Raw genomic sequence first — 27,899 nt, 5'->3', positions numbered from 1 at the left:
CTTGATTTTTTGTCTTGAGGAATAAGAATTTTATAATATTTTTTATGAAGATTTTGAGAATTTGTCGTTGAAGTATATTTGATGTGAATAAAATTTTTCATACCTTTATTCGCAAAAATTCCACCGCTGGCACAGGAATGAATCTCTCATCGTTGATAACTGGCCAGATCATCATCTCCATAAAAAATCAATGCACCCAATGATAGGTAGGTATCCATACATGAATTCCAATATTGTCATTCTACCTAAACTTAAGTATTCCATTCAGGATTTATTCTTGATTTTAGCGAGCACCGCGAGTCGTGTAAGCCGAAAAATAGTCTACGGGAGAGTTTTTGATTCTTGATGTCCAAAAATGTCAAAATTCCAGTAATACCCTGTGTCCCGAAGAAGCTTGGCATCACAATTGCCACACTGCGTGAACCTCAGCTGATCATTCGACTGATTATCAGTTTGATTGTAATTTAGACACGGGAGATTTTGTAATTGATTGAGTCAAAGCATCGATCATGAGAAGTTCTTATCACTGGTAAAGCCGTAGGATAGACGTCAACCTCAGCTCTTACGCCGCAGCGTTTGGATGTTCATAACAAGATTGACTTGGGGATACGGTAACGTCAAATAATCTCCAGTAATTAACGAACTTAACATTGATTTGTGTATCTGAATAAATAACATAATCCTTTCCGGTGGAAAAACCTGAGGAAACGAAGCGGGAGCTTTTTGTAAACAACTACGTAATACAATTTATGGAGAGATAAACAAGTTGCTTGACCCATATGATGGATTTCTTGGAATACTATGAATCGCCTTCAATTACTGCTGAACAAAGTATATTTTTTAATTAATTGCGAAGAAAAAAATTATCATACTAGGAACCCAGATTTTGTTCTACCATATAATGACATTTTCCGTAGTGAAATGATATTATCATATTTATATAGGAAAATGGACTAACCAAATTCATTCGAATTCACATTCGTCTAAAATGACGTGTTTAGTAATAATTAAAATTGATGGCACTCGCAGGTATATAAGACAGAAAGTTGAAAGGAAAAATATTCAGTAACATGTTTCGATTCTTGACACTTCTCTTGGCACTCTCAGCCGTTGCCTACGGTGGTAAGTAATTAAGAGCACCTAATTTGGGTAAGAATTTTCCGGATTCAATCGTATCACTCAATCTTCAAAAAACATCGCACATCATGCGCCTGCCCAAAGTTCTTGTAGTACTTTATATTCATAATTAAACACAACTGAACTGAAACTCATATACTTTCGACGATCTAAAATTCGCAGTTTCTTTTCGAGTTCCTAATCAGCGAAATTTCAAATTCCCACAAAGGAATTCATAGTCGTATGCACGAACATATTATCATACACATAGAACTTAACAAACACAAAACTGATCTCCAAAACTAGAGCTATAAAAAATTCAATATTTTTAGAGAAAAATGAATCTGCTGCTTACGATGACGGTCGCGTCGCCGGTGGTTTGGCAGCCAGTATCGAGGAATTCCCATACCAGCTAAGCTTGCGTTGGAGAAACGAACACTTCTGCGGTGCTTCCCTGATCTCTTCGACATGGGCCGTCTCCGCAGCTCACTGCACCATCGATCGCAGAACATCAGATCTGTCTCTCCTTGCTGGAACAGCAAACCGTCTGTCCAGTGGACAAGTCCGCGATGTTTTCCTGACGATCAACCACCCCAAATACAACGCGATGACCATGGACAACGACATCAGTCTTATCAGAGCCAAAGGTGCTTTCATCCTGAGCAACACCGTGCAGGTTATACCTCTTCCCTACCAGGGACAGAGAGTCTTTGCTGGTGTTAACGCCATGGTCTCAGGATGGGGAACCACGAGGGAAGGCTCCACACACGTACCCATATTCTTGCAACAGGTCTCGGTGCCACTTGTTACTTCGGTCACTTGCAACAACCTCTACAACGGCAAGATCACCAGCAACATGCTCTGCGCCGGCTACCTCACTGGAGGCAGTGATGCCTGTCAAGGAGATTCTGGAGGCCCTCTTGTTAGCAATGGAATTCTCGTCGGCATCGTCTCTTGGGGCAATGGTTGCGCCCGTCGCGATTTTCCTGGAGTCTATACTCGCACTGCTGTTTATCGAGACTGGATCAGAACCTACACGGGCATGTGATATAAGGATTCTGTATGAACATACGATCTCTATCTTTGTTAAGTTTGGATTATTTTATGTAGAAATTATATGCAGTTAATACGTTTAGCAAACAAATTTCACTTTTTTATAATTATATACTTCCTCTATCCTGGAATTCAGTTATACCTTATCTTGATAGTTTGTTGGGAGGGTAAGTGTATCATTAGTAAGATTCTCGAATGGAATTTCGACCTGTTAGAACTCTAACCGTTTTTATCTCTCAGAATGTCCTGAATTTTTTGGAAATATTACCATTTTTAATCAGTACACTTGACTCAATGGACGTGCATAATATCGGCGAAGCTATGATGAAAAAGTACACTGATTGTGAGGTATAAAGGATAATTAAGTGCCCTTTAAGTATTAGTTCAAAAATATATACTCTAATATTTTCGAACAAAAATTGATCGTTGTATAATTCTCGGCTGGCATGAATAAGAATCATTTGAGATATCGGTCTTTACTGAAATTGTGTTACTTTTAGGTCCTTACTGAAGGTCCTTACCTAAGAAAAATACTTAAAATTCTGGAGAAAATCGTACTATACATCTATATTTGTAACACCAAAAATTGAAACGTGGAATAATTGACGTCGAGTTTACAAAACTTATGAATGAGAGATAAAAAAGGAGTAGGTAATTCGTTATGATCAATCTTATCATCAGGCGATACAATCAATTTTAATTTGATACATATCCGATTAGAATTATGCCAATGTTTGATAACATCCAAAATAGAAGACCCTTTGTGGTATATAAGTAAGAGCGATTTGGCAAAGAATATTCAGCAGCATGTTCCGATACTTGGCACTTCTCCTGGCTCTCTCAGCTGTCGCCTACGGCGGTAAGTTACAACAGTTGCAAAAATTTCAATCAAGAACTTTGCTGTTAAATAGAATTCAAATACCAGCTTTTCGTAGACCGCTAATACTTTGCAATACTTTAGTCAAATCGTAATTCAAATTTCTTTCAAAAGCGATGAAAAAAAATTCAATTTCGACTGCAACACACGTAGCTTAGAATCAGAGTGTAACATATTAACATGCTCATCACATGATAAGGTATAAAATTAATCTTTTCCACGAAAAGGATAAAGATTTCAAGTTCTGATCATAACTCATGGATTTTTAGAACATGCTCAGTTCGATGAGTTCGGTCGCATCGTTGGCGGATCTTCCGCCAGCATCAGCGACTTCCCGTACCAGCTGAGTCTGCGATGGAACAACGCCCACTTCTGTGGTGCTGCCCTGATCTCCTCGACATGGGCCGTCTCCGCGGCTCACTGCACCGTCGGTCGTACCGCATCAGGAATGTCCCTCCAGGCTGGAAGTGCAAACCGTCTTTCCGGTGGACAAGTGCGCGCCGTTTCCTTGGTGATCAACCACCCCAGCTACAACGCGAGGACCATTGACAACGACATCAGTCTTCTCAGAGTGAGCGCTGCTTTCACCCTGAGCAGCACCGTCCGTGCTGTAGCTCTTCCATCCCAAGGACAAGCTGTTTCCAGCGGTGTCTACGCCGTGGTTTCCGGATGGGGCACCATGACTGAGGGTGCCAGTAGCTTGCCAACTGTTCTGCAGCAGGTTTCGGTTCCGGTTGTTGCCCAGACCACCTGCAACCTTCTCTACTGGGGTGGCATCACAAGCAACATGCTCTGCGCCGGCTACCTTGCCGGAGGCCGTGATGCCTGCCAAGGAGATTCCGGAGGCCCTCTTGTCAGCGGTGGTTCCCTCATTGGTGTCGTATCTTGGGGCAGTGGTTGCGCTCGTGCCAACAACCCTGGAGTCTATGCTCGCACTGCCATCTACCGCGACTGGATCAGAACCAACACCGGTGTCTAATCTTGACGCCTTTGGAAAACGTGATTTTCGGAATTGGTAAAACTGGCATTGCAAACGTTTGGTTCTCTAGAATTCGATCAACAGAAATCTAACAGATCGGACAAATGATAATGATCTACAGCAGATCCTGACAACTTCGTACTGAGAACTCGACAACGACATCAACGTCAAGTACAGTACCTACTCAAGCTTCGATATCCAAACAGTTGTACAGTTCTCAATAAACATCTACACGATATATATAATACGATAAGATTTACTCTTACATTCCCTTGTAGCGATCCTTTCATGGTAAAGGAGGGTTCATTGACACTCCTAATATGGTTGATCACATTTCTTCATTGGCAAAAGCTAGACGTCTCTCCCGAAACGATCAACATCGATAGAGAAAAAATGATAAATATAATTATTCGAAGTAGATGCTAATTCGAATTCAACAATTGATGCAATTGCAACAAAGTTAGGTGTGGTCGAAAAAATATAACGATTCGTTCAAGAACCATTGGCATGATCATCACTGTGCTCAGGCAAAAAGAGTTATGATATAAAAGTTGAATAGACGTGGAAGTAATGATTTTTCAGACGTAACGGTACGATAATATGTTTTAAGCAAGAAAGATTGTGAAAACAACTGATGATACACCATAAAAATTCTTGTATTGTCTTAGATTTTTCTAAATTTGTTCAGAGTTCATAAAATTCGCGCTTAAGCAACAGCCAACCACATCTCAGAAGTGGGTGGTTGACTGATACGTAGTTTCTTATTATAAAAAATTGGAACAGATCTAGAACAGCATCTTCCAAGACTTTGTGGAATGATGTGGACTTCACAGAATGTATTCACAAACATCGGTGAAATAGGAATAATTTGAGAAATTAGTTCCTGCAGAAGTTACGTTTTTTTAGGTGCTGTTCACTGGTTAATGAACAGTACTTTTCATGACACTTATTCTTACCCTCATTCTTCATCTTCTGTTTTGATACTGTGTTCTATACTACGTTGATACGGCTTATACGAAAATGCATGAGGATTTACGAGATTTTTTGCTAATAAAATTCCAGAAAATTAGCCTCTGGAATCGAATATCACTTTATCGCAGGAAATAATTTTTAAGATTTTGTCAATCACGTGATTTTATTATTATACTTATTATTCAGGAACGATGCTTATTTTTTGTATCCTTTGGAATACGTCGTCACCTCAACTTGCCTTACAATCAGATATTTTTTCGATTTCAAAGCACTTTTTCAATTGTAAACTTTTCATATTACTATTACACACATCAATCAGTAATTGGATGAATTTCAACCCCTCACAGACAAGTCTTCGCTGCTTCATCGACGGAGGTTTTAAGAATACGATAATTAACCTGCTGAGGATCTATGTTAGCATATTGAAACAGTGGCAATTTATCGGAGATAACGTAGAGCTCTCTGGTATCTCGGGAGATCTTGACATCGTTCGGGAACAACAAAGCGTCCTTGTCTTCGGCAACAAGACCTATGAATAAAAAAAGCCCATGCTTAAACCATGCATCGCATTTTTCGAACTACGAAAATAGGGGATTTTCACTTACGGAAGCTGGACTGATCCAGCGATTTCTTAGTGTTCCAACACGCGATCGCGTTCCTATTCACAGCTGCGAAGAAAGCCACTCCGGTCTTCCAATCCATCACAGATGCCGTACACTGACTGAGCTCACCCTTGTAACCGAGTCTCTTGAAGTGGTAATAATTCCCGTTCGACGTTGCCAGTACTTCGTCTTTCAGAACAGTCGTTGACACCTCGAACTCAGTGATTGAGGCCAAAGCGTGGAAATACAAGTGTTTCGATCCGTCACTCCGCAACGGGCTCAGAGCCATGCCGAAGATTCCATCGGTCCATTGGAAGTTGATTCCACTGACGTTGAAGTCACCTGTAAACAGTGAAATTATAGCAGCGGAACTAGTCAAGGTCTGGTCAATCAACTCTGGCACTCTCTCGAAAAATTTGCAAATCACCGTGCAGAGGGTCAAAGGCGAAAAAGTTGTGGTCGACTCTCCACGACTTGTTCTGTTCCCAGCTGTAGACAACCAGGCCGTTGGCACCGAGGTCAGAAACGTAAGCGAAGGCTTGATCGCAGGCATCAGCCTCTACGTCGACCACCAGGTTCGCGAAGAAGGACTCAAACCTCTGGTCGCCCTCAGTGAGACGGTAACGCCGAATTACCTGATGAATAACAAATTCGCGTTTAACGACGAGCCCAATGGATGCAGACCAAGAATTGATTGTTCTACGGAAAAAATTAGAGAAATCTACGAACTTGGTCAGTCTTCAGATCGATGATGATCAGCTGAACCGGAGCAACCAAGGCACCTTCGCCCAGAATGTCGTCGGAACCTGCGTCGATACCCCACAATCGATCGCAAGCATCGACCGCCAGCCGGAAGATGTTGACTATGGACTCTTTTCCGGTCTGGTGGATGTCGTTCGTTTCCCAATCCGGGTACGGAATTAAGGCCGGTGATTTGTTATCTGGAACATGAATTTCCAATAAATTAAAACACAGGTTGAAATGTGAAGGACAAAGTTGCGATGTTACCAACAGATGATGACTGAATAAACTTGCGATCTTCTTACCGGTTGTGTTCGACAGTGAGATGTAATTCAAATTCGAGGGAACCCCCTTCTTCCATCTTGGTACCGTGACGAATAACTTGTCCTTCCAGATTTCAATGCCTACGGGAAGATTGTTGATCTGAACAAAGTCACCAGAGGCGATCGCCGCCTCGCGAGCATTTGATGTTGGGAATTCAAAGTCGAGCTGCTTCCAAGTGTAGAGTTCTTGGAAAGGGCCGAGAGACGCAGTTGCCACCCCCAGCAGGAGTGTCAAGTACTTTAAAGATGTGCTGCGCACTGTAATATAACAGTAAAAATGTTGCTTGAAAAAATGTCCACATTTCCGAACAACTACCCGACCGTGGATATTCCTTGCTCTATTAGTAAATGTAGGTCATCGTGGTAATAATGGGGTTTCAGGGGAAACCATCGGGCGTGAAGATGCGTTGAAAGTTTATTATTTCACTGACAATTGACGGGCTGAAAATTAATTATGCCAGTCATACGTGTTTGTATGTCATTCTGTGCACAGTTATTTTCAGCGTGCATAATTACCGAGCGAATCCAAATGCCCGGAATTGAGTCATGGTTGATGGAAAGGAAAGCAAGGTTCGACTTTACCACTGGCAACACTGTCGCTTACAGAAATATCAAGCGTAGTGGCACGAGAAATATATCATTGTTAGTATCGAACTAATAATCAGAATTAATAATTGGTCTGCCTAATGATTTTAACGATATGGCCATGATCAATTAATTCAGCTTAATTTTTATTTCCGCGGCAGTGCTGTGATTGCGAAATTGTGCGATTACGTGAGAAGAAATCATGTCATTTTCAAGGACAATACACTACCAGGAAAATCGTGGGTATCACAGTTCGTTCCAAAAATAAAAACCAGCTCTGTAATAGCATCTTAACAACTCACGTGATTCGCAAAGTACTCGGAAATTCCCAAATTTGTTATTCCTCGAGACTTTCTCATAAATCACGACCTTGGGAAGAACTGATGATAATAAATTGGCATACGTTGCAAAACACGCGCAGCATAGATAGTGTGTATTATAAGCATTAAAACTAACTTCGCCAAATTACCATTGCAAGAAGAACAAAACAACCCGTAGCAAATGGATTGCGTAATTATTCGATAAGCAATAAACGTTAATAATTGAACAGCGCAACTTCAAGATCCAATCATAACTTTAATCGCGTTGATCAAAGAAAAACGACAGTACAATCATGATCTGAGCTGTATAGGAAAATTTCTTTTTATCAGGATAAACATTGCAAACCGAGAGCGTGATATGTGCGATGATCTGTCTGGAACGCAATATATGATTGCGTGACACGTTAATCCAACAACAATTTTAATCAAATATTGAAATTATCGCTTCACGATGTGTCATTTGTAACTAAACTGATTTTTATTTGACTTGAATGAACTTTATTCATTCTGCAACATCAAGGTAAATATGAATGTCAAGGAGTATGGAAACCGGATCATATAGTCATGAGATAATCGGTTTCCAATGTTTAGCGAAAAATATTCAATATCTTGAAGAACCACTTCACTACGCACAATTCTCTGCTTCATGCACGATATCCCCATAGCAACATTCACGCCGTGAAAAATAATGAATTAGTGACGGGACCTAAGGTCTGGCCTAAATCAATAGCAGTCCCGTTCACAGTTATCTTTCATCGAATGAACTCAGCTAGTCTCGACTAATAAATTCCAACCACAACATCAGCCCGAGCCGGCGGGTCAGGCTAACGACTTTCAAACATACACCTAAAGACAAGTTTCACTGACGTTCTGAAGCAGAAGATCATCGCACCTTTTCGTAATTTTGCGCGTACTTCTAAAGTGGTTATTCGGTGAAACAGGTTCCTGGATATTTATACCACATTTGAACAATATACAAGATGCTAAAATTTGGTGAAATCTCTTTCAGGGGCAAAACTTACGACTGCGATTTTTTAGATTCCATGCCATTTCGCTATTTTTGCGCCAAATGAAAACGTCTTGGAGGTTTTTTTGTTCAGAATTGTGTACAGAATGAAGCTATTAAACCCTTTTTCGCATTTGAGATACGTGGACTTCGATATGTGGACAGGCCATTACCTTAGCTCTTTGAACGAATGCATAACTTACCACTAGTTTGAAAGCAAAACAATGAGAAAAAGATAATGAAAATATGTATCTCAAATATATGCAGTGAATGTATGTACATGACGTCTCCTTTCAAGGTTGGTGTTACGTTCAACGGAAATATGTTTTGATATAAGGCAAGTGTACCAAGTATTGACAAGTTTAGAACCTTTTATTTTCCAAAATAATAAATTAACAGCACAAATTATGAATTTCTCCATGGCTAAAACCAATTGCTCGAGGGTTAAACGCTACAAATTTATTTTTTGGTCATTTTAGAATTATTGATTAAACAGATACAATCAAAAAAGGTCAATAATTTGGACAGGGTCGATAACTGGTACACTTATCTTAGTCCTTAGTTACCCGTTTCGGCATTATTAGATTCATGCCGAGGGTTCAAAATGCGTACAACTTAATGAAAAAACATTCAACGTTATTGCTCAATTTTCGATGAATGAATCAATAATTGTTTTATACCAAATCATAACTATAATCAACTCGAATAGTAGAAGTGTCAGCTATATTAACAAACCGTTTCAACCCGCATATTACTATGCGGTAATCGATGAACCTGTAAAGGCAAAACCACAAGGTTCAGTTTTAGAATTATAATGAACAGACCACGCATCGTCCATTGTGTATGCTTCCACGTATGAGTACGTTTGGTATTTGAACTTTCTAATTTGCATTTTGAGATAAATATCTATAGAATTAACAGTCACGATAATTTTCATCCAAAGGTCATCGATAAATTCTCTGCAATTTTTCCCATTTAAAATGATTAGAACAATATACTCTAAGCCTATTCCTGACATTTATTGCTCTGGTATAAGAATCTAAGGTTTTTTCAACAGCTACACACCGAGCTGTCTCTCGAACTGGAGCGTTTTTTACACCAAAATAAAAACACAAACCCACATGATCGTTACACAAGTATGTAATGGTATTGTAGTACTCACTGATCGAGTCGTTGAAAACAGCTTTCTGGTGAACGGTACGATGTGGAATGAGTTGCTGGTGCGCTGGAACCACTCTTAAATATACCGTTGCCACAAAGCAACTCCCGGCACACCATCGTAGTCGCACCGGAAAACACTGCCCAGCATTTCGATGCAAATATAAATGCATACTTCTGTCGCGTATACATTTTGAAGAACTTGGGACACTGCAAAAATCTAAATGCAGTATTCTGCTTTGGCGAAACTGTTTTTTTTTATTAATTTCGAATTTGTGGTAATATGTTGACAACATTTCATGAAAAAAAAAAAATGATCGGTGGGATTTTGTTTGACATACAACCGATATCGTCAATCCAAATTCACCCATAATTATACTTGTTAAAAACTTTCGTCACGCATACTTGCAAAGATGTCGTCCTGAATAAGGTTAAACATGTTTCAAGTATCCTCTACTTTATTCAGGATACCGTTAATTCAGGAAGTTTCCATCGCAGATTTATGTTCTTAACGGGCCGATGGTGTAGCGACGAACCTTCTCTATCCCTGAAACACCTATATCGGTTAGATTATTTTTTATTTTTGTTTTTATGTAAACATTCAGTTAAACCTATCGACACTTCTTATTATCCACTGTGCTATTTTATATTTTCATATAGAATGGTACCATTTTTCAGCAATGATCTGATAATCGTCGCGGAACAGAATTTAGGTACATTTGTAATATTTTAAAAATTATTTTAGAAATTATTGGCGGTATGTAAAAAATTTAAATATTTTTACCAAGTTCAAAATTTTGGATTTCATATTTTCGTCCAAACAACGCTGTGAGAAAAACATTTACTTTACTCTCTTTATTGAGCCAATTTTCAATCCAGGCTTTGAAAGTATGCAAGCGTGTAAGCGCTTGGCCTGAAATGCACTATCCGTAAAAATTTTTCTTCTGATTTGTCCTTGGTGAGTGCACGACCTCGCCAAGACCGGAAAGTCGGATCTAATGCTCTCTGCGATACGCTTCATTTGGGAAAACTTGTACGTATTATTGCCCATGGTGAAATCAGGCCCGTTATTGTGCTGATCAGTTTCCGTTCTTCTCAACAATCAAATAACAACAATAAATCATAATGATGGTTATCAGAATTATGCAATACCTCGCATTAATCACGGGAAGTACAGTTTCGTTTTTGCCATTATTACTTGTTGGATGCACATAATCACTTGGTTGCGCAAATTCTCCGTAACCGACTTTGCGTTAATATGAATTATCTCTGCGATGAAGTTTTAAACGATTAGCACGCGAGAAACTGCGTCATGAAAACTTACGATGATTTAGGGATTCCCAAAATATTTTGCAATAACCGTATCTGCAGATACCGGATCTAGAACATAATTACTTTAATTTTATTTCTTCGATTTGCAGATCATATGCCAACTTTTATTTTTTTCATTTCATTTGCCTAACTGTGTAAACGTGGTCAAGTATTGCATATTATACATTTGTATAGAAATTAAGGTAAAGTCAATAACTGCGGTAGACATAAATTTTTTATTTGCACCGAGTTCTCACTATAATTGTGCGCTAAAATGTGAGATAAGGTTGTGGAAAAAATATAGATCGTTGGATAATGCAGAGATTCCTAATAATCACGCATTTGCAATCAAATTTGAACTTGAGATTTTTCTTTTTCGAACGTGTATATAAATACGTGATCACATAGTTCGAATGAATTGATTGTTCACAGGCGACAACCCGAATCACAAAGTTCATTAACGAAATCCTTTAGAATGTGACTGAGACATAAAAAAATTGTCACATTTCGAAGAGAAATCAATCATACTGTAAAACGACATATGTATTTACACAAACATTAACATTACATGTATATAAGTAGGAAAATAGCAATCATATATATTCATCATGATGACTATACATTGAAATATTAAAAATATATGTTTTATTTTACATTCGTGCATATACGTTTAAACTAATTTATAGTTCATGTCATATTACACGTTATACGAAGGTTGTGAATTGATTGATATGACGATAACGAATGAACGGAAAACATTTCGCTAAAAAATTCGTACATTTGTAGACCTAGATAAACGACCATGGTTAGCAGCGTCTGGCGGAATAAGCTTACAGGTAAAAAAATATTCTGAGAAAACACACACTTGTGCTACACCGGAAATTTTTGAGAGAATTGCATAATTCCTCGAACTTAGCGGAGAAAGATACACTGATTATGCAGCTTTCTTGAATATACGTCAATTTTAGCAACTAAGATCTGACCCCATGCCAGACGATACACAGATTAAGACAGTGATGAAATTGTTCAATATCGTCTGAGGCATGTGGTTTTAATAAATAGTGAGGTGGAATGATCCTTATATTCTATACCTATAACAACGCTATTTTGGTTTACTTATTTTAAATCTAATTATGAATCGGTCTCGTTATACTTTCTTAGACGTATTTTTTTTTGATTCTTCATTCATTCCTTTTCTTCTTTTCTTCTTTTTCGTCCTAAAATTGTTTATTCATTTATCATTAATCATTAATTAACAGTCTTCCATCATAAAGCAGCTTCGGCTTCCGCCTCCTTTCGCCTTTCTGGAGCTTCAATTTTTCTGAAAAATAAAGAGTTACAGTTTAAGTTGTAAAAACTTCCGATTACAGAACTACATTCTATAGAAACATCTTTTTTCAAATCATCGCCACTTACTTTCCAAAGTTCTCGCCATCCTCGAGGGTTTCAGGCAAAGTACACCCAGCAGTTTCGGGCAAGTAATAGCAGAACAATGCACCGAGAAGTGGAAGTATTCCAAAAACGCTCGGAGGCATCCATGCTCTGCTCTCTTTCAGACCCTAAAAATCAATTTTTACTTTTCAACATAAGAAACACTGTCTTCGCCAAACAGGTACTTTCAAATACAAGCTGAACAGCTACTCAGTAGTGAGTTTTTAAAAGTACCCTGACATGAGATAAACCACGGCATTGGTCTGACGTACATAATAGATTTCGTCACTCATAAAAATATCTGTATAGTACACTTAGAATAAAGTCCGCATCTGACCCCGTCCCACTTGCAGTACAATAAATGTCAATAACTAAGAAAAACAGCGAGTGGCGTCATATTGTGTCGGGTCGCAGAAACGTGTGTGAATTGATATTCTAGTGTTTTCTGAAATTGCAATTTTTTTTTCAATCTTCTATTTCTCACCAGAGAGACGACGAAGGGAGCAACCATCGATCCTATTCTCGCGCACATGCTGCTCGTTCCCACACCGATGTTCCTAACGACCGTAGGGAAAAGCTCGCCGGAAAATAGGTAAACAGTCGTGAATGAAACTGACATCCCAACGATACCGAAACAGGCTAAGACTAGCCTGAGCCAAGTGATCTCTGAAAAGAAGACGAATACATTAATCAGCTTTCATAGTCCTGCACAGCTGACGTGAGTACACATGATAATCGTAACATCAATTGCAACGTACCCTAATTGTTTGTAATTGTTATCAACTAGAGGAGTAGTTTATTAGAGCAATTTAATAATGACGATAATCTAATTTCTCTTGGGCAATTAGTACTGGTTTTAATTGCTTAAACTTATTCAGAAATAAGAGTCTTACGTAACCCATCTGATAAATGTCTCTGCAGTGCAGTCAGACAAATACATTTATTAATCATAATTACGTTATTGAGTAAAAAGAATGCAGCCTTTTCTCACCTTTAGGTACGGCTATGAGCATCAGACTAGCGATTCCGGTCATTGTATTGCTGGAAATGAGGGTCGTCTTTCGGCCCAGGGCGCTCATCGCCCACAAGGATACGATGTTTCCTGGTATCTGCGTGGCACCAGACACAGCAAAGTTCACGAATATGTCTCCGCCAACCTGCCCCAGGTATTGAGATATCCCAAAGAGTCCCATTCCACAGATCATCCAGTTGAAGAATATCGCGATTGATTTCTTCCTCATGTTAGGTGTCCTGAAGAGGTCCAGGAAGGATGGTTTGTAGTTGGGTGCTGTATTTTTCGAGTTCTGATGACAAAAACCTAGCATTAAATATTTTCAATCTCCGAATAAACTTTGCTAGTTACTGACTGAAAAATCTGTAATCAGGAATTAGGATCAAATTACGAAAGATGTTTTATATCTGTAAATCTTGAATTTATATTACCTGATGAAGGCAGTGTCTTCTGACCATATCTGGGATGTCACTGTCCTTGACTTTGTTGAGTTTGGCAGCTTTTTTTAGGATCGTACACGCTTCCTTCTGCCTTCCCATGGCAAGAAGCCACCTGGGTGATTCAGGCACAACCCACCAATAGCCTAAGAGAATTATCGACGGTGCGGTCATGGCTATTTGAAGGTGTTCCCAGTGTCGGAACCCGTAGGCAAGACCCGCCAACGTCATGTGGCCCAAACTGTAAGGGATTTGATAGAGAACCGTAATGGGGGACCGCCATTTTGTGCCTACGATCTCCATACCTAAGAACAAAAAGAGAAGTTGCAGATGCAGGTGAAAAAAGAACTAAATGAAATCTGAAATTGCGTTTCACTCGCTACTGACAATCGTCAACTTATAGTTAGCAAAAAAAAAAAAAAAAAAATGGACGAGAAAATTACTCACAAATTACGTAGCTGGTGACCATTGTTCCTCCGGTAGCAAAAGCGCTGAGCGGCTTCAGAAAGAGGAGAGCAGGAAACCAGGGAACCACTGCACATCCGATTCCAGCAGCCAGCTGAAGCACCACGGAACCGACCAGAGGTTTTTTCCGGCCATACCTGCGAGGAGGATTTGACCATGAATCACTCTCTTCGGATGAATGAAATGTCGGGCGAATCGCGAAGTCGGGGATGTGGTATGGTGAGAAGTTTAATATACCTGTCTGCCAAGCTACCGAAGACGATGTTACCCAGAAGAACGCCGAACATGAGAAGAGACTGCAAAGTGTCTGCGTAAAACGATTGACCGCAGACCAAATCCCACTAAGAAACGGAAGAAGGTGAAGTAAATTAATTTCCGGAAGTAGTCGAGCTGCAGTCAATGAGCGAACACACCCCACCCATCATACTATTCCTTTCATTCGATTTGCATTTCGAGCGTAAATAGAGTTATTCATGATCGTCGAGTCGACCGGTATACTGAATTATTGATTCTGGGATACGCAAACAATGCATTTAGTATTAAAAAATGTGAATATTCATCGGGAGAATAGTGGAAACCTTTTTTCACACTAATAATATATAACCTAACAGATGGCTGAAACAGTATCAAACGATTTTCCAACGGTGAAAGGTCTTTTCACACGTAAATTATTACGATGTTTGTTTATTGCTTTTTTTCGTAAATACCTGCGTTATTATAGTCTCCGGGAAAACGCTTTTGTCATAATCCCATTGAGTGCAAGGTTCCTGGATGCCGGAAACGTTGACGTAGCAGTTGTCTTTATGGACTGTACCGTTCGGAGCAATGCATTCGAATTTTGGTTGGGGTGCCATAAAAACGATGCCCAACTGATGCCAGGCGACCGGAAATTTGACGAGTGAAATTGCGAGGCACACGAGAAGCTGCCACCTTCCAAAGCTGCCCATGGCGCTCTGGACCGCGTCAATTTCTTCCCCATGGTTGGCGTCCTTGGCAACCTCGGCGTCCTTCTCGCTTGAGAGTAAATGCTTGCCGTTCAGCTCCTTGCCATTGACCTCCACTGAAACCGATAAGGGGTCAAAAATCTTTATTAGAAACATATTATCGAAAGTCGCTGATGGTTGGACTGATTATAACCAGCTTCAAGGTCCGTACTTGGCGATTGATTTACGCCGGAGGATTTTAAAATGTGATAAGAATTAACAATTACTCTTCGTGGGACTTCTGCTGTTGTGCAGGGCTAGTTGCAGAAGCCGAGCGACTGAAGACTAAATGTAAATGCGAAACGAATGAAGGAACGCTCGATTCTTTTAATTTCAAGAACAACTACCGACTGACAGCTCTGCCACACGAGACTCCGCTTTTATAGATGGAGTCTTTCGTATTACTCAAGTCACGAACCTTGCGTGCAGTCCCCCTCCCCCTCCTCCACCCCACGACCAATAACAAGTCGCCTAAATTTTTCTAATTGATAAATCAAATAACATTTTTGACCAGTGATCATGGGTTTCAAATATCAGGAAGAAAGGAAACACGAGATGTCTTTTAGATATTCTCAATTTGATTCCAGGAACTGTTTGACTCTAATTTTACAGATAAGCCATTCACCCTAAGTTTACCATTAGTCTTTACTAAGATCTATGATTTATCAATTCTAGCTAGTAAATATCGTCAAAGTAAAAGCAGTTCTTATACAGTACAAAACACATCGTGCCAAGGTCCAATGTATCCCTTTAATCAATCCATTCCAGAATGATGAAGCAGAAAACTTCATATCGCACTCTCAAATAGTCGCTCGGAGCAAAATGAATTTTAACATCATGATTACGTCTCATGAAATACATGAGTTTATTTGACAATGCTCCACTGCTCTGAATGATATTCGTAAATTATGACTGTGCAATGTATTTCGCTTACGCGCCGCTTCTGAAGCTGCAAGTCGTAATACTATTTAAGATATTTCTGGCCTCCATCTAGGACTGGATGAAATTCTTGTACCCATACTTTTACCACACCATATATGCTTCAACTATTGGAAGTGTCTCGCAATGACATATTTCATCAAATAACGTTGCCAATCGTTGCGCGATCTTTATCCAACTTCAGACTGAACCCATAGATCATAATTTCGCTTGTCGAGATCGTTAGAATCGCGATTCCGATCCTGATGCATTGGTGATAAATCCACCCTGATCGATATTTTCCGCCAGTCGATTGTTGGTACATCGATTATTACCAGCTCATCGCGCAAAGTATCTAATCAAAATTTACCGTCGCGGGTTTCCGCCGACTAAAAATGCTCCGCATATCTTGGCGCCACTGCCATCGCTCACTTTCTTTTTGCATTCCAAAGACCCCCAACTGGCAATCCCAAGATCAGTCCTTGAGAATCCTACCGTCCGCAGCATCCAGAGCTCAACTGGTCCAGCGTGTTTTACAACTAACAAACATAATGCCCTAGCAGTAGAAAACACTCGGCTCTGCTGCACGGAGGGATTAAGGGTGCCCTTACAAGACGGCTGCCTCGGGTATACACTTGCTATTTCTTACACGTATCGACGTGGTCTGTGATTAAGTCAAGGCGCAGAGTATCTTGCGGCATTCCAAACTCACGTGTCTGAACCAACACTTGGGACCAATGACCGGTATCCTCGGGTACCATTAACTACCGATTCACTTATCGCGGTAACAATTCGGTGAATTACTTACTCAACGTGTAGTTAAAGTGGCAGTTCGACTGGCTTGCCTAGAGCTAACGAAAAAGTGGCTCAAACCGATGAGCGCGTGAATAAGGTTTGATCACATTTCCAGGACCACCTTGGCGCTCATTTTCTACCTTCATCAATCACGCATACGCATAGTTCACGTATAGTTTGTTAGGATCGCTGCGAGACGACTGGAACTATGATTAGCATAAGTTAAGTCAATTCAGTGCACAGCTATATGATAATTGGAGCAATCTTAACATATCGTAAAGTCATTCCTTGGGCGAAACAGCGCTTATAACGTATAAATGATAAGTCTTTCTTCTCTGTCACCGTTGAGCTCCTTCGAGTAAAATTATCTCTGATGTAGTACCTGTTTCATTTACGTGTCATGGATTTAGCAACCTCTCTTGGCTTTAATTTTGACGCTTGATTGGGAATTCAGGCTTTTTTTGGTTAAATAGACCACAAAACCGCTTGATTTATACTAAACAATCTTTTTCCAACTTCACAAATTTACAACAATTATGCACTGTCATAATATAAACCACTGCATGAAAGTGAGGCATCAAAACTTCATTGACATATTGACACATGTGTTAAACAAAAATTCGAACAACTACTCATGCTACAAAGCTGTGCATATATTTTTCATACTCGAGTTATGTAAGGTCATAAATTTACAGTTATTTATACATCAAAAACGTACCGCGATCATATTAGCAAAAAACGGTGAAAACGCAAAACAGATCGAATAATAAATTCCTACCTAATTAAGAAGTCAAATCCAATCCACCGATAAGTCTAACGTACCGATATACGACTGGATTATTTTTAAAAAGTCTTATGATGTGAGATAAGTTCTTACGAACATGTATAATTTAATAACAAAAACTTATTCTCGTGCGACATTTATCGGCGCCAAGATATAATTCTCATGCGGATTATAGGCGTTGGATTGATAAAAGCATATTTATCGTACGCACTGCTCGATGTGTGATAGGCAATAGTATTAGTCGATGCATTTCAATGTCGCCCTTCTTAGCGAGGTGGACAAGGTTAGTAGAAACTTGATTCCTTCAGGGACGTGCCAAGTGCACAAACGATCACTTTAGATCGATTGACTAGGTGCATTTGCTGCGCTGTGTTTCCAAATCACGTATTTTATTCGCTCGTCTTTTGTGAAGACACGTCGATTCTCCATTGATGAACGCAAGCGTTACGAACACGACGAAACGTTGAATAAAACTTTGCGATAATTCCTCAAGCAATATTTTTGTCGGTTGATTACAACTCCTGCGCAATTCGCGACGTGACGTGAAGAAAATAAGATGATGTTTACTCTACGTATATATATATATATATATATTCTATTACTCTATGATGTGAAATTTAATCTTCCAATCAAAGACGTGGTAGTCGTATTAAAAGAGTAAGCCCATTTATTATGTAACGCATTTAATAGAGCTGTTTGTCTGTTGCAAATGAGCTTGCAGTAATTTAGAAGGATTTTCCGCTGTTCAATGATCAAGCTGCGTAAAAATAAACCCATAACACATATACACGTATACAGTCGCTGAGTGTGATTGAATGGAGATTAATTTCTCCCCGGAGCCTCTTAACCCCTGAACAGATGCCCGATGCACTTAGAACGATGTATGGTTTCCTCCGGTTGATACGAGCAAGGCGATCATAGTCTCAGTTGTGGATTTTTATCTAAACAATAATTTATTGCCAGTCGACTGACAGCCTTCCGCTGGATATGATTGTTCGAGATTGATTTATCCGCGGGAGGAAAACTTGTGCTGATAAAACTTTTACAAACGGCACATGTGTTCCACCGCCATTTGAGTGGGCGTTTGTGGGTGGTGAATAGGCAAATTCTTCCGCCAAGGATTTCCAAGCGGAATGGAATTTAACCGACGAAGTTGAGCTTGCGCGAGGTCTGAGTCATCAGATTTACCGCCTTCCTTGTTGCTAACATTAGTACACAGAAGCATTACCGCATTACATCCATGCAAACCGTATATTTCCAGATAAATCTATCTATTCGTTGTGTACGCGGTCACATATTCAAATCGCGTATAGCAAAGTGGACATAACTTTAATGAGACGTGAAATATTCCGCTCCGTATTCAACTTGTAAGTTCGTTCTTACATCATCTGCACACGAAAATTTGCCCATTTTACGTTACATAAGATGGTTGGTAAAATACTGCTCCAGATAACGGGATCATGCAGGAATTTAAGCTTAGATAGCGAGTGCTTAGAGCGACTCAATCGTCCGTTATGGAATAATGTAAATTAAACAGAATATACAAGGTGACTGACACAAATCAAGGAACAATCATGTTTTTGTCTCAAAACTTCAAGAGCTTTCAAAGTTGAAGTCCTCAAGGCTTTTTTGCACAAATCGCTCAAAAGCGAAAAAAGCTCGATGATGGTTAAAAATTTCAGCGTAAATAACCACCAGGAACATTCTAAATTTAGAGAACAAAAGTTCGAAAAGCTTCCCAGTGAATTGAGAAGATTATAACAACAAGATGGTTTACGAACGAGTAGAAAAACAATGAATGTGCTGTCGTCACCCGCGCACCGATTATCGCAAATGCGAAACTGAACGGCCACGGGGTCACGCTGTTCGCTTAGTTCGCTAAATTACCATGCGCATTATTCAAGCCTGGAGGAGTGTCTATGACGTCAAAGCCTTCGGTTGCCTCGAGTGTTGTACGCAACAAGTGGGTGTGTAGGCCGAGAAATACTCTGATTCGTGGAGACTGAGACACGACTCGAGCCTCGCGAGCTTAACAACATCTGGGTCACACTGTGCAATTGGTCTTTTTTTTTCACTATTTGCAACGCTCTCTTTTCCCCTCTTCTTTGTGTCACAACAATGTGGCGTACTCGGTGTGAGAGACCAGAAGAACCTGTTACGTAATTAAAAAGTCAAAATGTAAGTAAGAAACGAGACTGGAAAACGAGAAAATTATTGTTCTTCTTGATCGAGTGTTTAAAAATGCCCATTTTAAACAGTTCAAATGTGTAAAAGAATTTACCTGAATAGGATTATTGACGGCCTGAATTAGCGTGACTCGGTACTTTTTGAAATTTGATCCGCGCAGAGTGAGATAACATTTCAAGGCGGTATACTCTTTTCGTTTTTTTTTTTCTTTTTTTTTTTCGTCGTATTTTACGCCGAAACGTCATAAAATGTTGTTTTCGTCTTCGTTCGGACTTTTTTGTTCAATTGCCGGGGCGCCTAAACTTGAACCTGCAGCATTGAACTGGCTGTGAACTGCGGCAATAGATCTTTCACGGTCATCGTGACGGGATCGATTAATAAGTAATCTCTGAAACGAGCGTCAGGGCCACGGCCGAGTCGCGTGTTACGAGAATTTGAATAATTCTTCTTTATACAATTTCAGCCTCTGCAATTATCGCGTTAACCAATAAAAATTTCGGACAATAAATTAGTCGAAACGATCTATTCTACTTTCCTCGTCTCTTTTCAGTCCGGGATCCTTGGAACCTCGAATTCGTAGAATCGTTTCAGTCCGCAAAGATCCAAGGATAATTGATGCGAACCGGATGTCAAATCGAGCTTTCGCAGCCAGTCATTTGATTTTGAGATTGAGAATAGAGGCTGCACTTGCGCCGGTGATTATCATTTAAATTGATAAATTCCTGCACCGGGCAGTTCGGACGTCTGATAAGTCGACGCACTTGCGTCTCGAGTACCTATAAATGCAAACGACTCATCGCGTCCCTCCAAAACGACAACGACGACGTCGATTACCGTCACGCAATGCACGCGGAGGGTCGCTCACCGAGCGGAATATACTGTAATTCGTAATTGGCTTAATTCAGTTTCATCCGTTAAACCGAGACTTACATACGCTTACTTTCTGTCTATCGTTAATGGCGCTCAAGTGTCTCAAATTCGCCGAATAAAATTACAGCCCTTCGTGTCTCTCAACCCTCAGACTGGCCGCAGCTGGGAACGAAATAACCGCCCACCATTCCGCCACCGCGAATCTGGCAGTTCAGCTTGAATCTGACTCTCGACATAGGTCGGCAGGAGTGGTTCGTGATTCATCTCGCGTTTTGAGATGCAAGTGCTAATTAACGCCTCGGATCTATCTCGTGGGATCTCGCCTACGGTTCAGAGTTTGGTCCACGTGCCACGGAAATGGAGGAAGTGAGATGAACCGCGTGGGAGTTTCAATGAGAAACAATATCCGCCGTTTAGGGGGTTCAAAGTACGGTGACCAATTGTGCAGAACACGTGGAACGGAGTGAGTCATTCTTGTTTGATGATAACTTGTAGACTCGTTAAACAAAGGCTGTCATAAAGGGAAATGGAAAAGGTCGTGTCAATAAATCGCGGTTCAGGTCAAAGTAAAGCTCTCAGTTTCATTTCATGGATGGAAACTCCTGTCACTTTTTTTATTGTGAAATCTCATTACTCAGACGATGTTGATATAATTGAAATTTTCTGTGTATGGCATTCACTGTGATTTGCGGGGGATTTTCTACATCAACTAATGAAGAAAAAAAAAAGACGAAACCTTGATCTTTGACTCGTATAATTTGCTGCAGGACGAGCCTACATCAAATTAGTAATTTTCTCGTCGGTTGCAGGTATGATAATTGTTTCATCGGTAATTAGGAAAAAATCTCGTTAATGCAAAACGCTCTGATTTCTCTGATCGTCAAAACAAACGGCAATAAAACTTTTCTAGACAACGTTTTTACCGAATATAATCGGATACTTCAACAGCAGAAAACCGCGTCGACTCATTTGAGGAAGTTGTGACTTTTCCACGATTACTGATATTGACAGTGTTTCATAATCGATGCAAAAAACAACTTTGATTATTCTCTGGGAAATTGGGAGTCAAGGACTCGCCTCTCATCCCCTGGTTCGCAGAGGAGTATAGATTCCGCGGTTGAGTATTAAAGATATTCCACGTTTATCGCCTTGATTCGTGGAATGTGATATCACAACGTGATGTTGCATCAGTAAAATGAAAGATACTGGATACTGAAACCCTGCGTACAATTAGTCGCGCAAAATTGCAAAAGTGGAATTTGACCCGAACTGGTATTCGTTTTTTAAGACCGTCGTCTGCTCGTGCGGACTGACCTCGTCTGAGCTGTGGTAAGAATCCATGTCAATAAAAGGAGAGAAAAAAACACTGATTTACAGATTCGCGGAGATACAGTGCGCGAGAGTTCATCCCGGTTCGTCTCAAACGAAGGTCCAAAGTCGCGAAAAAGATACCCGTATTATACTTATAGGTATGCTCGGATATCAGAAAAGTTAGGAAACGGAACTGACGACGAACCTCAATTTCGAAGTATCGAGTAAACGAGTCCAACGCACTTAAGCCAAATCGCAACCCCCCACTTCTGCGATCAATTCTACTGCGTAAATGCGTTAGCGCCTGGATCGAGGGTCAATTGATCGATTATAGAAACGGAATAATCAAAGAGACCGGCACAAAGCACTCGATGGATGGAAAACGCTGAGCTTAATGACTTGCCGTCATGTTGCACCGAGGTGCAGCGGGTAATAACATCATTATTCAGGGTAATAACCCACCATGTCCGTTCGTCGTCGGATCCTTCATATCAACGCTTCGGACGGCAAATCCCTCAGTCGACAGTCTGGTCCGCGAATGCGTCACGCCGAGATGAAGTCTGAAACAAACAATGTACACGGCTTGGTTACAGAAGGTCGTGAAGATTCACACAAAGAAATATATATAAAATTAATAACCGTCGACATGCTGTATCGACAGGGAGAAATGCCTCTCGAATTGACGGTTCTCAACAAAGCAATTCTACGTTATTTCATCGTATATTTCTATGACAGGTGCATAATTCCACCCCTTTTCAAATCCATCCAAGCGCAAACCTCACAATCGGTGAAAGAACAATTTCTGCAGGTAAAATCGACACGTGACGAGCAGTAGAAATCTGCTCAAATCATCGAGCCGTGTGATAGCATTGATCTTGAACCTAATGGATTTGCTATCGCTATCGATCAAACTGCGAGTTAATTTTAAGATGGCCGAGGTGTCATGCGATACCCTGTATCTGAAGATAACGGGGCTAATAATAACCTGGAATAGACCACTTATACTTTAACTGACCGGAAGGGCACTGGCACCGATTCGCACCTTGTTTAACTCTAGCTAGAATATTTATGCCAAAAAGTTCATAGTCCAGCATTTGTTTTGGACAACCTTTGGCCCCTTGTCTGCGAAATATTTAGCTTCAAGTAGACTGTTTTTGTAATTACTTTTGATATGGAACACGACGATGTAATCAGTCTTCTTAGTTTATGTTTGATTAGAAACTTTCACGGGATATTTTTAACCTAATTCGTCAACAAATTGGGTTAACCAACAAAACAGAGGATGATTGTACGGGAAGTATGTATTTACTCTGTCTTAATAATCAAAATTTGACACGCACTTAAATCCAATTTAGTCAATGGATTGAATGGATATCGATAATATTGTTGAAGCTTTCGCTATCGTGTTGTACGTTACGTTATACCTTGTATTCGCAGTCACTGTTTTCCCCATTATCAGAGACATGAATATCTGGCTTCTCGTGACTATAATGCGTCTAATAGATAATAGTAATTCCTCGGTAATCCCAAGAGAGCACGTGTCGAATGCTTCTAATCGGACCCTTGCAATCGCTCGCTAAATCCACTTCGCAAACTGGAGGATTACGATTTATACGTACATTTCTCTAGGTATATTCGTGAAGTATTAGACGCGTGTTGAACAGCCTCCAACTTTTTTTACATAACGGATTAATACTTTTGTAAGCGTAGTACTTAGGCTCCGAATAGTTACGAGTCGAAATCGAGACTCCCTCGCGTAATCCAGAGTGTCAATGCGATATTATCGGTTAGATAAGCATCTACTACGAACTGGCGATAACCACGTGCTCGTGGAAGTACAGTCTTCGATTTTGTCAACGGAGCTGATCAATGGGCGAGGATTTTGTACACATTTATTCCCCTGACCTGCCGGACCCTGTGTCTATAAATATCGTGTAGACAGAACAGAACGAAGCGAGATAGAAAAAGAAATGCGTTTTTATTCTAGCAGGTGTTTGTCAATACTTGAGTCAAACAGCCGCAGTATCAGATATTTCAATAGGAGAATTTTTGAGGGAAACAAATAAAAAAACGAGTTGATATCCTAAAACTAATAACAATTCTAGCTACCTACTTAAACGATTTGAATCAAGCTACACGTGGAATGGAAAGAGAAAAAAATGATGATCCAACTCCGCGGTATAAAGTGTATAATATAATAATGCACCGTGTCGTAATTCTAAACCAGCGCGTGGCGTATGATGACGGAACAATTACTGTAGTTGACACTTTTACAAGCGAGGTAATAGCTGTCAAATTACAAACCTGACTACGTTGCGTTTCAAATTTGCCGACAGTTCCACGACAAGGTGTTGATTACACGGACGCTTCCGTCTTCCGTTATGTCGAAAAACTATGTTTAACGTTAGTTTTTTAACAGTCAATACGATGCTTTATAATAGAAAAAGTCGTTTTATATTCTATATAAAATTTCCTGCATGCTTAGGTCTTATCTCTGGTTTTATGAAACCATAGATTCTCCAAGGCTCAAACTCATAAATACTAATTCAAAGCCATGAACCCAGTACCGTATCAACCAAAAATCGTGTAACGCTGCCCTCGTAGATAATTCCAAATTCATTTACAGCGAAGTCTTAAGTTCCTTGAATCGTGAGTTAAAATTTGTTATCTTAGATGCGTTTCACCTTGAGTTTGTTGAAACACGTTAGGTTAATTTGAAACAGTTGAACTTCCTTGATGGTTTGTTCCCACGGTGAAGTGTTCCTAAATTTAATCAGCGTGATAACAAAATATCTCCTTAATCATTCAAGGGCAAGACCGAAAGTCCCAAGCCCTTAATTCCGTCACTTTGATTTTTTCACTAGTATTATATAATTATCAGAACTAAAACATCACTTGAAATCGTATCTGAAACTAAAGCTCGTCGTTTCAAAATGAATATCGACGCCCACGCGAAGTTCAGGGTTGAATTGTGGCTGAACCATTGCCACATGCGTGGGATTCGACTATAAATGCTGACCGCAAGCTCTAATGTTCGCTAAGCTTGCCTCCGACAACTGTTTAATCGCTGGCTAACCATGCCAGCAGCTTTTTGGCCGAGCAAAAAGCAACCAACTCAACTGCGCACTTGTTTAAACTATAACCGCTGCAAACCATGAATTTGCAATGCATTTCCTATCTGGCATGCATCCTAACGATCCTTGCGATACCACAAATTGAAAAATTCGCAAACTGTGTTACGAGCACTGCGACGGAGTCGATCAGCCCAAGTTCGACTCCTTTAATTGACGAAGCTTCGCTAAATATCGGCTTGCGCGGATTCGGCGACGGACGTATGTCTGGATAGTTACGCACGACTTCTACACTTCGCCATATATCGATTAATTACATTCACCGCAGGTGTCCAATCGCAATTCACGTGCCGACCATTGTTCGTCTATAATTGCAAATGAACCTGGAGATACTTTAACGCGAGCATTAATTCAACCGCTTTAAAGTTCTTGTTAGACTAATTGTAAGCGAAGTAGAATTCAATTTAAATTTTCACGAAAATCAGTTAAACAATTAATTTTTCCATTCAAAATATAACATGTGAGTGATGTTTTCTCAGTCTCGATCTTCATTTGCAATTAAACATAATCGAAAAAATATCCTGCTCCAAAAAATTATTGTAAAATTTCTTTTTCACGTTATACTCGTTTCTTGATTCGGAAGCGTTTCAGGGATGACATTCAAAAGCAAAATAAACGACGATGTTATATATGTACCCCTGCAATCAAGTTGCCTTGAAGGCCTGCAGTTCGTCAGCACACGTGCGTGGCGCCAAAAACATCAGTCGCCTTCTCACGGCACACGTGATCGTCGCGAAAAATTCACGTGTGAGTTTCACTCTGCGCTGAAAGCTTTTTAGCGAAATTCGTTTTGTCTGAATACTTGTACAGGCGGATGTTAGACGTGTGAGCGTTAGAGTAAAGGAACTTCGCGTGATTTTGCAACGTCTGTCATAGGCTGGTAAGGAATTCGCGATTGATCATTGTGCGCTTAATTAATACGTAGTACAGATAACTCGATGAATGATACCGCAGATTTCGTCGAGTAGATTGTCAAATTCAAATCACGAACAAACCCGCTTCGGAATGGCCCTGAAAATTTTTGCGAGGCTAAGCCGGAAGCTTAATGATAAGCAATGTAAAAAATCTAGTTTATTCAAGATTGTTATAAACACCGATGCACGAATGATGGAAAAATTATTTTATTCCATAAAACTGCAGTTTGTTGATAAGTATTTCTAAGTACGATTAGCGTGAAGTGTTCAATAATATTTATATTGCGGTAACATTATAAACAAAGTGATTATCATGGTGACGTCAGTTGTGTTGTAGTTATAATAATTTTCTACAGTCGAAGCAAGAAAAGTCATCACTTCTACGAATACCGAAAGAATAAATTTCCCGCGGTGGAATCCTAAATAAGCTAAGAAACTTATACTCGATAACGAAGAGAACTTTTATACCTACTAATACTTGAAATTACCAGAAAAGGATTAATGAATGGTGCTCAGCGGTGCTGCACTAAAATTTTATTGCCTCTTAATTACAGGCTGTAAAACCAACCTGCATTTTTATACCTTAAATGATCAATCTTACACAATTACTGCTTGTACAGAGTAAAATTCTTGGTGCATCAGAATTCAGAGCTCAAAGAAAACAGTTTGCGCTATGATTAAACAAACCGAGAGCTGTTGGAATTCCACAAACAAATGTTCAGCCGGTAGACAATGGTTCTTTCATCGCGTTTTCCCACCGTCCTTATTACAGTTTATCCCACACAAGGCAAGTTCAAATATGCAGAGTATTACGTCAAACAGTTAGTTCCAGAAAAATGCATTCTCACCTGTTGCTCGTTGTTCCTTGGCGCTTTAGCGCCTTCGGATATTCGAATCAACAACTGCCCCGTCTGTTGGTAGTTCAAAGCGTGGACGTAAATAGTTTTCAGTTCGCCTTGAACGCCGTCGTCGAATCGTCCTTAAGTCCAGTAGTCAAGTTCAGGGCAGAAGATCTTCGGACAAAAACGCAAGGAGAAATTCTGTTTCGAGATGCACTTGTGATTGATTGTTCAAAAGCCTTCGCAGCTCCTTGCACTAAACAAGTTCTACTAAAATCCCTTTACGACTTTACGTCTCGATCGCAGAAATCGTTTGAATTCCGAAATCACTCGGAGGGTTGTAGCAGCCAATCTCGAAGGCACACTGCCAGGATCATTTGCCGGGCGCAAACCAATTGAGGGTTGCAATTGACGCAGTGTATCGACGAGCGCTCGAGGCTATGTTCTCGGCTCTATTATTGATCGATTGTTGCAAATTCGAAGGTTTCAGATGCCAGTTTTGTGGCTTGACGTTACGGTTAAGCATGCGCTGCTTGCTTGCTCGCGCTTGTCGCCACCGACGTCTGATTCGAAACTGGCGGCGCGTGGCGAACAGACGCCTCGACGTTATACCGGTCACACGAAAGTGTTCGGCGTCGCCACGCATTGTGAACTGAAAAACGGCGCCACCGTTACGTTACGCGTACGATTAACAACGCATCGCAAGCTCTCGCTTTCGATTAACCGATTCGCCGCTTTACCCCGTGACATAAGCTTAAGCGTTTCGAATTGGTAGCCGA

General features: G+C 40.2%; 4 protein-coding genes across 5 annotated transcripts; 2 read left to right on the top strand and 2 right to left on the bottom strand.

The window, feature by feature from the left end:
- Positions 1 to 1,070: 1,070 nt before the first annotated feature.
- Positions 1,071 to 2,164, top strand: LOC124415938 (trypsin-like). Its single transcript, XM_046896693.1, has 2 exons — positions 1,071 to 1,122; positions 1,449 to 2,164. Exons 1-2 carry the CDS (start codon positions 1,071 to 1,073, stop codon positions 2,162 to 2,164), a joined length of 768 nt encoding a protein of 255 aa, XP_046752649.1.
- Positions 2,165 to 2,940: 776 nt separating this feature from the next.
- On the top strand, positions 2,941 to 4,142 carry LOC124415937 (trypsin-1-like). Its single transcript, XM_046896692.1, has 2 exons — positions 2,941 to 3,028; positions 3,316 to 4,142. Exons 1-2 carry the CDS (start codon positions 2,977 to 2,979, stop codon positions 4,023 to 4,025), a joined length of 762 nt encoding a protein of 253 aa, XP_046752648.1. The 5' UTR covers positions 2,941 to 2,976; the 3' UTR covers positions 4,026 to 4,142.
- A 1,108-nt stretch (positions 4,143 to 5,250) lies between these two features.
- LOC124415934 (protein yellow) lies at positions 5,251 to 9,889 on the bottom strand. Its single transcript, XM_046896687.1, has 6 exons — positions 9,737 to 9,889; positions 6,646 to 6,921; positions 6,329 to 6,540; positions 6,027 to 6,234; positions 5,603 to 5,941; positions 5,251 to 5,526 (listed from the first exon to the last, which is right to left on the bottom strand). Coding segments are annotated over exons 1-6 (1,224 nt in total). The 5' UTR covers positions 9,738 to 9,889; the 3' UTR covers positions 5,251 to 5,338.
- A 2,279-nt stretch (positions 9,890 to 12,168) lies between these two features.
- LOC124415930 (organic cation transporter protein-like) lies at positions 12,169 to 27,702 on the bottom strand. 2 transcript variants are annotated; one of them, XM_046896682.1, is made up of 10 exons: positions 27,130 to 27,702; positions 22,699 to 22,796; positions 15,096 to 15,448; positions 14,626 to 14,729; positions 14,371 to 14,525; positions 13,918 to 14,228; positions 13,466 to 13,778; positions 12,959 to 13,140; positions 12,460 to 12,602; positions 12,169 to 12,364 (listed from the first exon to the last, which is right to left on the bottom strand). In XM_046896682.1, exons 2-10 carry the CDS (start codon positions 22,724 to 22,726, stop codon positions 12,310 to 12,312), a joined length of 1,644 nt encoding a protein of 547 aa, XP_046752638.1. In that variant the 5' UTR covers positions 22,727 to 22,796; positions 27,130 to 27,702; the 3' UTR covers positions 12,169 to 12,309. The 2 variants fall into 2 exon arrangements, with proteins under 2 accessions (XP_046752638.1, XP_046752639.1); XM_046896683.1 differs by lacking the exons at positions 22,699 to 22,796; positions 27,130 to 27,702 and adding an exon at positions 15,599 to 15,648.
- Positions 27,703 to 27,899: the final 197 nt, after the last annotated feature.

This window comes from Diprion similis, chromosome 2 (genome assembly GCF_021155765.1).
Source record: "Diprion similis isolate iyDipSimi1 chromosome 2, iyDipSimi1.1, whole genome shotgun sequence".
In the NCBI taxonomy this organism is placed as follows: domain Eukaryota; kingdom Metazoa; phylum Arthropoda; class Insecta; order Hymenoptera; family Diprionidae; genus Diprion; species Diprion similis.
The sequence above is the reverse complement of the archived record's forward strand: the minus strand, read 5'-3'. Positions and strand labels throughout refer to the sequence as shown.